The following is a 13,120-nucleotide window of genomic DNA, read 5'->3' as shown; positions in this document are numbered from 1 at the left end:
TTTATAAATTTCTAACCCTAGCTTACAAGTTAAAGAATCGTGTATCGTTAGATTTTTGAAAATCACTTTTGATGGGACTAGAAGTTTCAGAAGGATCTGATTTTTGGTGAGGATGATCTCCTCATCATAGATATCACCCTAAAAAATATTCATCTCATTCTGAAACTTCTAACCCATACATTGAAAATAGGTTTAGCTCTCTTTAGGGCCTCCGAACGCTACCCATTTTAAATTATAGGAATATCTAAATATTTGAATATGGAGGGGTATTTAATAAATAAATAAAAAGTAAAAGTTAATTTGAAATAGACTTTTTTTTGTCGATGGTTTTCCAGATGATCTATGGTGTATTATTGGTAATTTTGTTTTTTAAAAAACACCTCAAAATATCTTTGGAAGGACGATTTTTTATATAGTGTGGCCTTTATGGTCCGTAGTCCTTGTGATGGGTCTTTTAAGTAAATACCTTTAAAAACAAGTCTCCACAAGTAATTTTCCCTCACATATACCAAGTTATTGCTGCTGACCCGAGATATTATTTTAAAAAAAAGAGATGAAAAAAAAAAAAAGAGTTGTGATGAATGCACGTGGTTTTGATACGTGACTGACGTGGCATGAGCACAATACCATAGATCCTTTTATCAAGATACATAGGAAAAAGATGTGTGATTCTGTATCTTGTCACGTACCAAAACTATATGCATTCATCATTATTTAAAAAATAAATAAATAAATAAATAAATTCAGTACTCTTATTTAAAATTGAGTGCTGATTTTCTAACTAGAAATCTTCACTTGGCTAACATGGCATGATCATCGAACCATGATCTTTTTCCTTGGGATACACAACTGCACATCCTCATAAAATTTGTGCCGTAATCTATGATTTCATGTCCATGCCACGTCAGCCAAGTATTGACTGAGTAAAGACTTTCTATTTAGAAAATCATTATTCTTCAAAATTATCTTGATTCATCCTCTCACGAGGAATTGCCAAACATTGACTCTTGACTCATCCCAATCCAAATGTTCCTATAAATTCTTGCTCTCATTGGACCACCATTTATATTTATATGCATCAAGTTCCCAATTCATAATTGGAAATTTTCCCCCAATAATCAATCTATTTAAACTATGATTACGAGCAAGTGTATAAATATACTTCTAGAGGAGAAGTGGATGACTGGATATAGAAGTCTTGTTGTTGAGATCTATCCATCTCTAATACAAATAACATATTATCTTATTTCAAACCATGCATATATATAGGCTCTGATCAGGCAGTGGACACCACCAAAGGACGGAATCCATGTTTAAGACTTGCAAGCCATACTTTCTCAATGTCAAACGTTGTGTCACCGCACTCGTGTCCATCATCATCCCATTCTTCCAAGGCGTGCACCACTCCTGCCACACGCCATGCACTCATCACCCTCCTCGGCAACCAGTTCTGTCACACATTTTTAACATAAAAACAAAAATCATAAGCTTATTAATTATATAGACAGAAAGTCATCATTCGTGAAACAATAAACCATATATGATAGTTCATGACAAAGATATGGCTCTGATCAAACCAATTCAATGGCTTGATTTGATACCACAAAATTTAAGGGTCTGTTTCAAATCCATATTATATTATCTTGAGATATTTACAAAAGTGATCAACTTTTGACGAATTTATGATTCCGGCTCACTGTTCATTTTAATTACCAAAACGTGAACAATAACGAATTTGGAGATTTTTAAAGTGACAATTTCTTAGGTTTAATGTCACTTTAAACCTGCAAAATTGGCACTTTAAAAACCTCCAAATTCGGCACTTCATTCTGATTATTTTTTTTAATAACAAAAATGTGTTGTTCGCATTTTGGTAATTAAAATGAAAAGTAGCCATAGAATTGTAAATATCTCATTTTCAACTCACGAAATGGTAATTCACCCTATTATCTTCTTACTAACCTCACACGAGTGAACGTTTTCTAGAGCCTTTGGAGTGATCATCGCTGGAGTGTGATGGTAGACACAATCTTTGCGAATTTTATTGGGAGGAAATTGGGAAAAGGGGATGAAGAGTGTTCCTTTTGGTGCCCTTTTGTGTTCATCGTTGCTCATTCCATCTCCCACCAGCCATACCTACAAAATTCATTGCAGACATTCCATAACTCTTACCTATGAAGCCAACTATTGTTAGAGAATCAGATACAACATATTATGATATATAAGAAACATTGCATCATATCAATGTATCTCATCTCAAAAGGAAGGGAATGTTGGAGAATAATATATGTAGCAATATCAATTTAGGATATTCTACATTGAGAAATTTTAATAAATTAGAATATTTATGTTATGCTAGTTTCCTTATCTTGATTGATATAATTTTTATAAATATTCTATTGGGATTTTTGTAATATTCATCCAAGAATCCCAATAAAATTCAAATTTCTACATAATATCAGAGTTCAAGCTCGACTAAGCACATTGATCTTAGTGCGCCATTCTTCATCGATGGCACCACCACCATCATCAAACTTAAATCATTTTGTTCTTGTTATTAGTATTTTTTTTTTCAAGAAAAATACCGCCTTTCTCTATGTGTTTACAAACCTCCCTACTTCACAAGTTAATCTTTCACGATCTCGATTCTATAATCTCTTCAATGAGAGTTTTTGTATTTAAACCGCTCGATCCTTATTTGTATGTTAATGGGAGAGATTATGATAGACTTGATCTAATAGGTCACCGGCTTCGACAGACTAAAAAATAAATGGTATGCAACAGTAATGGACTTCATAGATAGGCGGTGACCATCATCAAGCTTGATTGGACATTTGCGGATATTCATCATCAAGTATTTCTAGAGATCATCAAAAGTTATTCAATTAAGTTGATTACATAGTCTTTCTTCAAAAAAATCATGCAATTGCAGGAGGATGTAAGAGATGCATCATATTATGATGCATGAGATACATTGTATCATTATCAATGTATCTCATAATAAAAGAAAGGTTGAGGTGGTGATTGCAAATAAAATATTTATTAATATCTAATAAGATATTTTAAATTAGGAATTATAGGTAATTAATATATCAATATTAGGTTAGTTTCTAATATCTTGGCTGATGTAATCTCTATAAATACCATAATGGGATTCATGTAATAATCATCCAAGAATCTCAATAAAATTCACATTTCTTCAACTACCTCATAGTTGCATTATACCAACAATTGCGAGCAATGGGCCGAAGCCCAATTTATAAATTTCTCTCTCAATCCATAGAATTAAATCAGAATAGTAAAGTTACATACCTGGTGAGTATAACTTGTTGAAAGGATCAAATTACTTTCTAAATTGGAGCTGAGCCTTGATCTTATCTTCTCATATTCATCTTTGTATGTTGTAGCTACCTTGACACCATTTTGGCATAAAGCTGAGGCAATGGAATAAGCCACCTTGGTAAGGTTTCCTTTAAGAAGTACTTGTTTTGTTCCCTCAGGGATACTATTAAGCACAACAGCAACGGCTAAACTACTTCCATCCACCACCCTAATCTTGAGCTTTGGGTGCTTTTTTATGTAAAGCTCACCACTTCCATTAAACTCCTCTTCCTGCATAAATCAATAGCACAAAAATGAAACCAAAGTTCATATATCCATGAAAAATGTTAGATGACAACTCATAAAGAAACACTTTCCTTACTAAGCTAGCAAGGAAAGTTTCAAGACCGTTCATCTACGTGGCATAAAAACAAATTGAGCAGATGACACAAGGATGTGGAGCACAAGAATCGGAAGCCTTTTTTTTTTTTTTTCAAATTTTGTTTTTTAAATCTGATCTAGGCCATGGTGTTACTTTGCCAGTATGGCATTCCATGTGGGTGGCAGACTCATCACATTAGTTTAGGGGTTATAAAATAATAATAACCAATACAAATGCGGTTGATAATGGTGATAATATAAATAGGAGAAGAGGATGGATGAACTTGCCTGGTTGAGAAGGCCTAAACTTAGCACCTTAACACCTGCTTTATCTGCCTCAAGTATGGCTTCCTCAATCAACTTGTTGATTGCTTCCTTTTGCCATGGTAGAAGATACTACAATACATACATACATCCATCAAAAATAATTAATACATGATCGTTATAGTCTAGAATAATGTTGGTACACTACGTATATATGATTGAGATTGCAAATTGAAGAAGTAAATTAAATTATAAAATGGATTTTCTTACTTGGAAGCAAAATCTGGGTACAGCCCATGTTTGCATTTTGAGTTGATTGAACATGCTCCTCTCCACAACAAAGGTGCCATTAGAGACCCAAGTGAGCAACATTGAAAACCATGTCATTGGCCACAGCATCCACAGGTACCATTTGGAAGTGTAGGGCCCTGAGGCCAAGGAAGCAAAGCCTAGACGTAGATGGTAGATGGAGTCCAATGTAGTTGGATGAGTTAAATGTACCACATGTGGTGTCTCCTTCTGTCGTTTGAGTGAGGTTTCATACAGCAAATCTGAAGACTTATCCATGGTCCCATAGATATAATCGTAGATTGGCATGAAAAGGCAATAGTTGGTCCGAAATTGGGTGTGATGAAGAGAGTGATACCTACGTAAAATGAATTTCCAATTCACCATTCATACAACATTCTATTTGTTTTTTTTGTTTTTGGCTAGGCGAACAAAGGAGTAACTAAATAAAGGATTAGGATTGGTAGACTCATGAAAAGTGAACTCATATGGCCACACATGATCCCATTCATTTATATTTAAAATCTTACAATTGGGATAAACTGTATCCCGAGAATATACTAGGATCTTTAAGATTGATCTCAATCGTTGGATTTCACATATACAAAGTTGAGATTGTTTGTAAACCTGTCAATTCACTTTCATGAGCCTATGGAGCCCAACCCATAAATAAAATAGTTTACTATACATATTTTTGGACCCCAACACAAGAAAACTCCAAAATCATGACCATATGCATCAAGAAGGCATCCATTTCAAAATTTCATTGATTAAGTCAAATCTATCACCCTTCAAGGTGATTCAATGAGTTCAATTTTGACAAATCAATGAAATCCCACATTCCTATTGGTCCACAAGTAATGAAGGCATCCCATCGTGGGAATAAATTTCAAATGCTTTCAATACATGTAGACCAATACATAGGAATATGGAGCTTCCCAAAATCGAACTCAAAAAGTACAGGGTGGATACTATTAATTTCCACTTTTGTTTTCGCCTTTTAATTAGTCTAGGGTATATATATGGGTTGTTGGGCTCATATGGATGATAATGTTGGCAAAATAACACTTGGAACCCTCTAGAAATTCATGATCTCGGTCAAATATAAAAGAAAAATAAATAAATAAATATCATTTTTGACTTGGTCAATGACTTTCAAAAAGGATGGTCACTAAAATCCTAAAAGTTAAAATTAAAAACAAATGGGGTAAAATTACTTATTTTGTATAAAAATAAAAATTTAAAATATTTTTGGATGCGACATGGATGGGGGGATCAGGAAATTTTTCTTAATAAGGGAAGTGTATTTCTTTATTTTTTTTATTTTCATTTTCCGAAAAAAAAAAAAAATTGTAACCCTCGAAAAAATTCTACTAAATCTCAAGGTTAGTAATGATTCCTAGGAAATTTTATGTTCTTTTATTTCTTTATATTTTATTTTTTGGCTTAACTGTCTATTTGATGGAGGGCCTCAACCTAGAAATTGGGAAAAGTCCTTAATAAAAATTGCAGCTTGCTATGCATTTTATGAATTTTGTGCTAGTTAGCATGTGCCCTAAGGACATGCGATAAAGTACATTAAATACACATTGGGAACAAGCACTACATTAGGAATAGCTACTTTGGTATAACCAAAAAATTATTTTGAGGGTAGTTTCCATACATAAATCAGATCCTAAGGCGTATTTAATGGACTTTATCGTGTGCCCTAAGGGCACACGTTAACCCATAAGGGCATACATTAACAAAATCCAACTATAAGTGATGTTAAATTTATGCAAGACATTGCGTTTGACACTGCACTGACGTGGAGTTGCACATAGAACCATAGATGCTTTTCACTCAAGAAAAGCATCCACGACTCAATGCATATACTCAATCAGTGCAGTTAGTCACTTTAGGATTAATGATCTTTTATGGATAAACTAATGACTTTTTATGTATAGATTAATGATTTATTGTATGAAATTTTATTTTATTATACGTTTGTTTTGTTCATTAAAATATGTTACTTACAATTAATAGAATATTAACAACCCATAGAACTGAACCGAACCAAACCGACTTTAGTTAGATTTTGATTGGTTTGATTTCAATGGAATTTGATTTGGTTATGGTTCTTATTTAATAGAATCGACCTATGTTGATTTGGTTTCAATTTGAGCTCAAACCGAATCAAACCAACTAAGTTGCACCCCTAAAGACAACTAATCTTTGAATCAGGGGTGTGGGGCTTGAGCATATTTAATAAAAGGCCGGATAGGGATGAGGGTTGAGATCCCACTCCCCTAACTCAAATCTTACCTCATCAATCTCTCTATTACTGAAACATGAAAAATAGAATAATGATTTTCTAACTAGAAAGTCTTCACTCGGCTGATGTGGCACGGATACCGAACCATAGATCTCTTTTCTCAGGTTACACAACTATACATCTTTTTATAGAGATTTCTAATTGTGTATCCAACGGAAAGAGATCTATGGTTCTATGTCCATGCCATGTCGACTGAGTATTGACCAAGTGAAGACTTTCTAATTAGAAAATCAGCACTCTAAAAAATATCATGTTGACATGGAGAAAATTTTCTTCTAATTTAGTCCGTTGAGTTCAAACCCTCTCGTTGGTCACCTATTATGATTTATCCTGATTTTCATGGTATATGTTATTTGTGGCGTATAAGATGTACTTAGGAGATTTGAGCAAGATGTATATGTTGTACTAAGAGGCCAATTACCTCACCCCTACTAGTCGGGTCTGGTCACCCTCATCATCAAAAGAATAAGAATAAAAATAAAAAATAAATTTATACCTCCATGCCAGGCCTTAATTAATTATTGTTTTATGTATAAGGAGAGAATTAATATGAAGTAATTTTACTCTGTAATAAATTCAAAAAAAAAAAAAAAAAATAGTAAAGAGTGACTTACGATGGAGTGTACATGAGGTACTTGAGGAAAGGAAAGAGTTGGAAGAGTCTCTTTGGGACACATTCGAAGTTGCAATGTCCCATGTTGTTCATAAGATCAATGTATGTTATGTACCCAACAATGGCTACTATTGATGCTGTTTCTGTTAACACCATTGTTAACTGTGGGATTGCAAAGAGTATGAAATACATTATATGTTCTCCAAATGGATGAATAACAGCTGCCCAAGCACACACACACACCCACACAAAAATGTATGTTAGTTTAACAAATACTATAATATATATATATAGCTTTGAGGGAGAGAGATAGAGAGAGGTTCTTAATTTTCTTACATGTTATGGGCTCTGTAACAATAGAGGAATGATGATGGGAATGGTAGCGAGAGTAAAGGAAATGGTGGTGCAATGCTCTGTGAAGCCAGTAGTAGAGAAACTCCACTGGACCCATATGAAGGAGAATTGTCAAAATTACACCCTCGGTTCTCCAAAAGGGTAAGTGTGTAGCTCCACTTTTAAGAATAGTACTAATCAGGTAGAAAATCAACCCATTCAATATGATCTGATCATCCCTGCGCAGCCGTATAATTAACCATTCTAATTACTAATATGAAAAAGAGTCATAATTAATAGCTCAAAACATTTAGTTTGCTACCTTTCACTATTAACTTCAAAGTTCAAACCTATTATGACTCTAAAATAAAAGAAAAGAGTATTCTATTGGCACACCAACTCTTGCTAATGCCGCCCCAATTCATATATAGTCATTAAAGAATTAGCACACATCTTTGGGTGACACTAACAAAAGTTGGTGTGGCAATAGAATAGAATCTTTCAAATAAAATTATGGAAAGACACATTTTTTTTATTATAATGCTTGAGATGGAGTTGAGCCCACAACCTCAAAATTATTTTGCAATGTGTCAAACCTATTGAGATATGTGTCTAAACGTGAGATAGTTGAAAAAGGTTCACTAGTAGGATTATTAAATTAACATCCAAAAATTAGGGTTTGAAAAATTATTTTCTCTAGCTAGTTACTTAAAATAATAAATACAAACCAGTTGCTTTCTCTGTCAACTTGATCAAATTCAATGCTCTTGTCAAGTATCCTGTTGTTTCCTTTAGCGGTTTGATAGCGAGCCAAGCTTATCCAAATTTGGTTGTGAAACATCCTCCACAGCAAGAATGGGAACATAAGTAAAGTGCTTAAGTCCCTCCCTTTTTCTCCTCCTTTATTTGTTGCGAACAAGTACCAGCTTTGAACCACCCAAGGTGCCAAAACCAAGTACTTCAATCATGCACAAATTATCAGTAATAAATCAAGTTTCAGATAAGACAATATATATATCCAGCTAACTGGCCCCTAAATTATCAGGTCAAATAAGATTAAATTTTGATTATGAATTCTATTATACTATATAATATATCCGTCACTTAATATTCTCAACTTCTCATTCTACCAGACTTCTCATATTTTGAATCATATATTAGGTACAATCCATAACTTTTAATCCTTAAGTTGATTCTTTTTATTTTTTTTTAATCCAAGTTTTTACCTATACCTTTTCAATTGGTAATACTATTAAAAAAAACAAAATTTGATATAAACATTTATTTAAAAAGAAAAAAAAAATCTCATATTACTTTTGTTATATTCTTTTTTTTTTTTTTTTTTGTTTGAAAAAATAGACTAACAACAAACTTGATAAAAAGGGGTAACTAAACACACCCTTCAAAATTTTGGTAATTGTTTGAGAGAACTGTTGTGTTTTCAAACTTGCTCATATGCTCCTTGACCACAGTCTCCAATAAGGGACACACAAAAAATGACCTAAATATCCTTATCTATATTCTAACAACAATTTTCCCAAAAGCAATTATTTTCAACTTCTCAGGTTTTTTTTTTTTTTTTTTTTTTCTCTTCTTCAACCTAACGAATCTCTATCTGTCAAACGTCAAGAAATAGATACCACTTTCAAAAAGTATAAAATGAAGGACTTTTGGTAGAAAAAAATAAAGGTTTATCTATAAGACATTGAATAAATTAAAATTAATTTATCCTAAAGGTTGAATAGCTTGAAGTTGTTGATTTTGGGAGAAAAAGCAAGAGCTTTTTTGGTGAGAGGTAGTATATATATTAGGGTACTTATATCATTTAATAGTCTTCCAATGTAGACTGAGGCATGATTTCAAATCTCGGTTTGACATCTAGTATCTTTCATGGACGAGATTGAATTGTTTGCTTATATATATAAAAGGAGTGTTCGGCTAACAATCTTAGGATGACAACGTTGGTTGACAAAAAATTTCCTATATGGCCTAAAAATTTTAGAATGGACTGACTTTTTGTGATGTTCTCTACAATGAGGAGATCATTCTCTCCAAACTCAGCCCAATCTAAAACTTCTAAGTCCATCGAAATGATTTACAAATTTTTGTTAAAAATAGATGATTCACAATTCTAAAATAATTTTGATGGGATTAGAAATTTTATATTGGTCTGATTTTTTGTGAGGATGATCTCCTCACCATAGAGACCATCCTCACAAAAAATCAGACCAATCCAAAATTTCTAACCCACATAGGAAAAAAGTTTTGGCTCCATTTTGACACACACACACACACACACCACACACACACACACACACACACACACACACACACACACACACACACACACACACATATATATATATATATATATATGTAAAAGACTAGTGATAATCTAACTATCCCACGTGGCATATTCAATCAATTACTTGATGTGACAAGTTCAGAAATCGTAGATTTTCCCTCCTCAGGATACACGATTCCCTCGCGATACACATTTTTATGGCAAAAGTGCAGCCCTGTATCCCGAGGAGTGCATATCTACAGTTGCCAAACTTGTCACATCAAGGCAGTCTATTGAGTTTGCTGCGTGGGGCAGTCAGATTTTCACGATTCTATATATAATTATAATTTCTTTATAAAATAAGATAGATCAGAAGATGCTTCATCATAAGATCATATTTTTATTTAGTAATAAATATTAAAATTTTAAAAATTAAATTATTTGAAAAAGACAATATATTATCCACATTGACTCGACTGAGTTTTGTTGACTCGTCTGAGATTTTTAAAATATCTCCCAAGTCATGTCATTTGTCAAACAAATTTTTGTGGGATTTGAGCCGCATTGATAATCCATATTGTCATTGAACAATACTGATACGTCGTAGATGAGTCATCTGGGTCACGAACCATATTTGAAAGTGTGTTGTTGGAGTAACATTGAAATGTACATAGCAGGGGACATTTTTGATGTGGATGTGTGTCAGAACCATAGATTTTTTCATCGAGATACGAGTAAGATCTTGATGAAAGCATCTATGGTTCTAACACACATCCATGTCATAAATGTCCCCTACGATGTGCATTTTAATGTTACTGCAGCATTATCCTATTTGAAATCATGAACTTAGGCCATCAAAGTGGGGGCTGGGTGTATTGCAAATATTTAGCAAAAAGAGGAGGGGGTAGGTACTTCTAACTCATCCCTTGAAAAAAAATTAAGAGTCACGCTGCGGTGACCTCAAGATTGTAACTCAAATATCAATTTCCAGACGTGGAAATGTGTAGGAATTATGGATGCTTTTTCACTTGTATCTTGATGAAAAGCATCTACAGTCCATGCTAGGAAAGTGAGATATGAGGTACAATCTTGAGGTCAACATTATTCAAAAATAAATGAAAATGAAATAAAATAAATTATAACATAAACAGCTACCAGTCAATTTATCCCGGACGAGATAAACTTTTTGACTCCATTCATCCGAGACATGGCATTTATCTCGCGAGATGGTGTGAACGGTGAGACACTGTATATCTGTCTCGTTGCCTAAGGATACCAAAGATGACTTGGACGAACCATCTTGGTCTCCAACGAGAATTAAAACCATGGCTATATATAGATTAATGCTTTTTGAACTCAACCTGACAGTCGAACTCAAAAACTCACCGATGTCTCATGTGCAAAGAACCTTAGATTCTTTCGCTCGGGATACACAACTGCAGATGGCTTGTTGGTCAGATCAGTTGTGTATCCCGAGGGACAGAATCTATGGCTCTTTGCTTATGTCACCTTGGTGAGTTTTTGAGTCCCCGTGTCAGGTTAGAGTTAAAAAAATCAGCACTCCCATATATAGTATAAGGAAGTAATGGAAGAGGATAAAACCTTGAACTTTCCCATTTTCGTCCATGGCCATTCCGTGAGGATCCCGGGTTTTGAAGCCATTCCTCTCTCTCTCTCTCTCTTTCTCTTTCCTGTTGAATGGATCTTTTCCTCTTGTAGTATCTTCTTATAGTAGTATGCACGTGCCGTTTGGTTAGGTATGGTGTTGGAGAATAAAGGCAAAGTTAATTACTGCAAAGAAAAAAATGGTAAATATTTTGGAATTTGTACTGTCACATTAATTTCGACATCTCGTCCCTGGGTTGGAAAAGAGCTCTACAGTGATGCTAAATGTACGCCTGACACCCTTTTCTCTCTACTGCCATAGTGGATAAAAGTAAATTTTCTGATTTCATATTTTGGTCACGTAAGTGTGACATTCAAAAGCATGATCCGGTGCAACCGAGTTGTAAAGGATAAAATTATATGAACTCTACAGTGATGTTAAATGCACGCCTGACACCCTTTTCTCTCTCCTGCCATAGTGGATAAAAGTAAATTTTCTGATTTCATATTTTGGTCACGTAAGTCTGACATTCAAAAACATGATCCGGTGCAACCGAGTAGTAAAGGACAAAATTATATGAACTTTAGAAAATTAAAATTTAATATTTATTTTTCATCGTTGAATTTTATTTTTAAATTTGGATATTGGGTAGTCATTCATTTTCACCACCTTGTGTCAAGCTCAATAAAAAATATTTTTTTTAATTTCTTATTTTTGAATAAAAATATTTAATGAAATCTAAAAGATTGTTTTGTTGGATTGTCAATGTGAGAATCAATGTGGGCCCAACGATCGTGTTTAAGATTTGAAATCTAAAAACATAAATATGTGGTTAGCAGGTAAGAGAGAAGCTCTCTCACTCTATTGATGATGTCATTGCACCACATGTCAAACATTTGTTAGGCTGTGAGCCAACATGTCATAAGATATCTAGGGCGTTGGCCAAAAACAACATCCATTTAGCATTTCTCTAAATCTATTTGAAAGCGCCCTCGATCCGCGGGGTGCGCGGATCCGCTTTTAACCCTTGAAGTTTGGGAGTCGCCACCTAGTTGTTAAGGTATAGGAACCAAACTGACTCTAAAAAAGGCAAACTAATCTACGAAAGAGAAAAAGAGTCCGGGGATCACATTACGGGGTTGGAAGGTGTTAGGCACCAATCCCGCCTGGCCAAAGCCGGTCTCTACTAATTTTCCAAATAAATCACATTGCTAAAAACCTAGATAAAAATAAAAATAAAAAAATTTCATACCTTTCTGATAGCAAAGATTTTGTTCCCTCAGATCTGACAAAAAATAGCTCCTTGTACTGTACTCCCTTGCTTCGTTCTGTCTTCGGATTTGATTTTGGATCTCCGAGGTAAGGTATCTCCTTATTTTTAGATCTGAACTCTTCAAGTTTGTTGCAGATTTTGGAACATTTTTGGAAGGCTTTTAGGCGTTTCTTATGCTAAAATCAAAGGATGGATGTTAGGTAAGGAGTTGGGACTCCAAAACTAAGGTTTATGGGAGGCTAGGGGGCTTTTAGACCTACTTCCATTAAGGTTTATGATTTGATACGAAAATAAGGTGTGAGCACCTCCATTTATAGAATTTTTTAAGGATTGATTTGGATAGAGTTAGTATTTAATTAGAGTTCTTTTAATTAGAGTTGTGTTTTAGTTAAACTTGTTTTAGGTAGAGTTGTGTTTTAATTAGAATTGTTTTAGGTGGAATT

General features: G+C 34.0%; 1 protein-coding gene and 1 long non-coding RNA gene across 2 annotated transcripts; both read right to left on the bottom strand.

Annotated features, from left to right (window-relative positions):
* Positions 1-1,124: 1,124 nt before the first annotated feature.
* On the bottom strand, positions 1,125-7,349 carry LOC147410214 (very-long-chain aldehyde decarbonylase CER1-like). The gene is made up of 6 exons (XM_086432752.1): positions 7,183-7,349; positions 4,237-4,612; positions 3,987-4,098; positions 3,313-3,608; positions 1,963-2,136; positions 1,125-1,450 (listed from the first exon to the last, which is right to left on the bottom strand). The coding sequence occupies exons 1-6, from the start codon at positions 7,335-7,337 to the stop codon at positions 1,277-1,279; spliced, it is 1,287 nt and encodes a 428-aa protein (XP_086288878.1). The 5' UTR covers positions 7,338-7,349; the 3' UTR covers positions 1,125-1,276.
* A 160-nt stretch (positions 7,350-7,509) lies between these two features.
* LOC147410213 (uncharacterized) lies at positions 7,510-11,488 on the bottom strand. The gene is made up of 3 exons (XR_015175775.1): positions 11,401-11,488; positions 8,243-8,472; positions 7,510-7,753 (listed from the first exon to the last, which is right to left on the bottom strand). It is a non-coding gene; the product is annotated as an uncharacterized LOC147410213 (long non-coding RNA).
* Positions 11,489-13,120: the final 1,632 nt, after the last annotated feature.

The sequence above is a fragment of the Akebia trifoliata genome, chromosome 1 (genome assembly GCF_017979445.1).
Source record: "Akebia trifoliata isolate Shusen 1 chromosome 1, ASM1797944v1, whole genome shotgun sequence".
Lineage (NCBI taxonomy): Eukaryota > Viridiplantae > Streptophyta > Magnoliopsida > Ranunculales > Lardizabalaceae > Akebia > Akebia trifoliata.
The sequence above is the reverse complement of the archived record's forward strand: the minus strand, read 5'-3'. Positions and strand labels throughout refer to the sequence as shown.

Excerpts from the sequence above, each read along its gene's own strand:
- LOC147410214 (XM_086432752.1), bottom strand. The coding sequence starts at position 7,337 with ATGGTGTTAACAGAAACAGCATCAATAGTAGCCATTGTTGGGTACATA. Across the intron at positions 4,613-7,182 it reads TACCTCATGTACACTCCATC|GTATCACTCTCTTCATCACA; the intron begins GTAAGTCACTCT and ends CATTTTACGTAG. Across the intron at positions 4,099-4,236 it reads TACCCAGATTTTGCTTCCAA|TATCTTCTACCATGGCAAAA; the intron begins GTAAGAAAATCC and ends TATGTATTGTAG.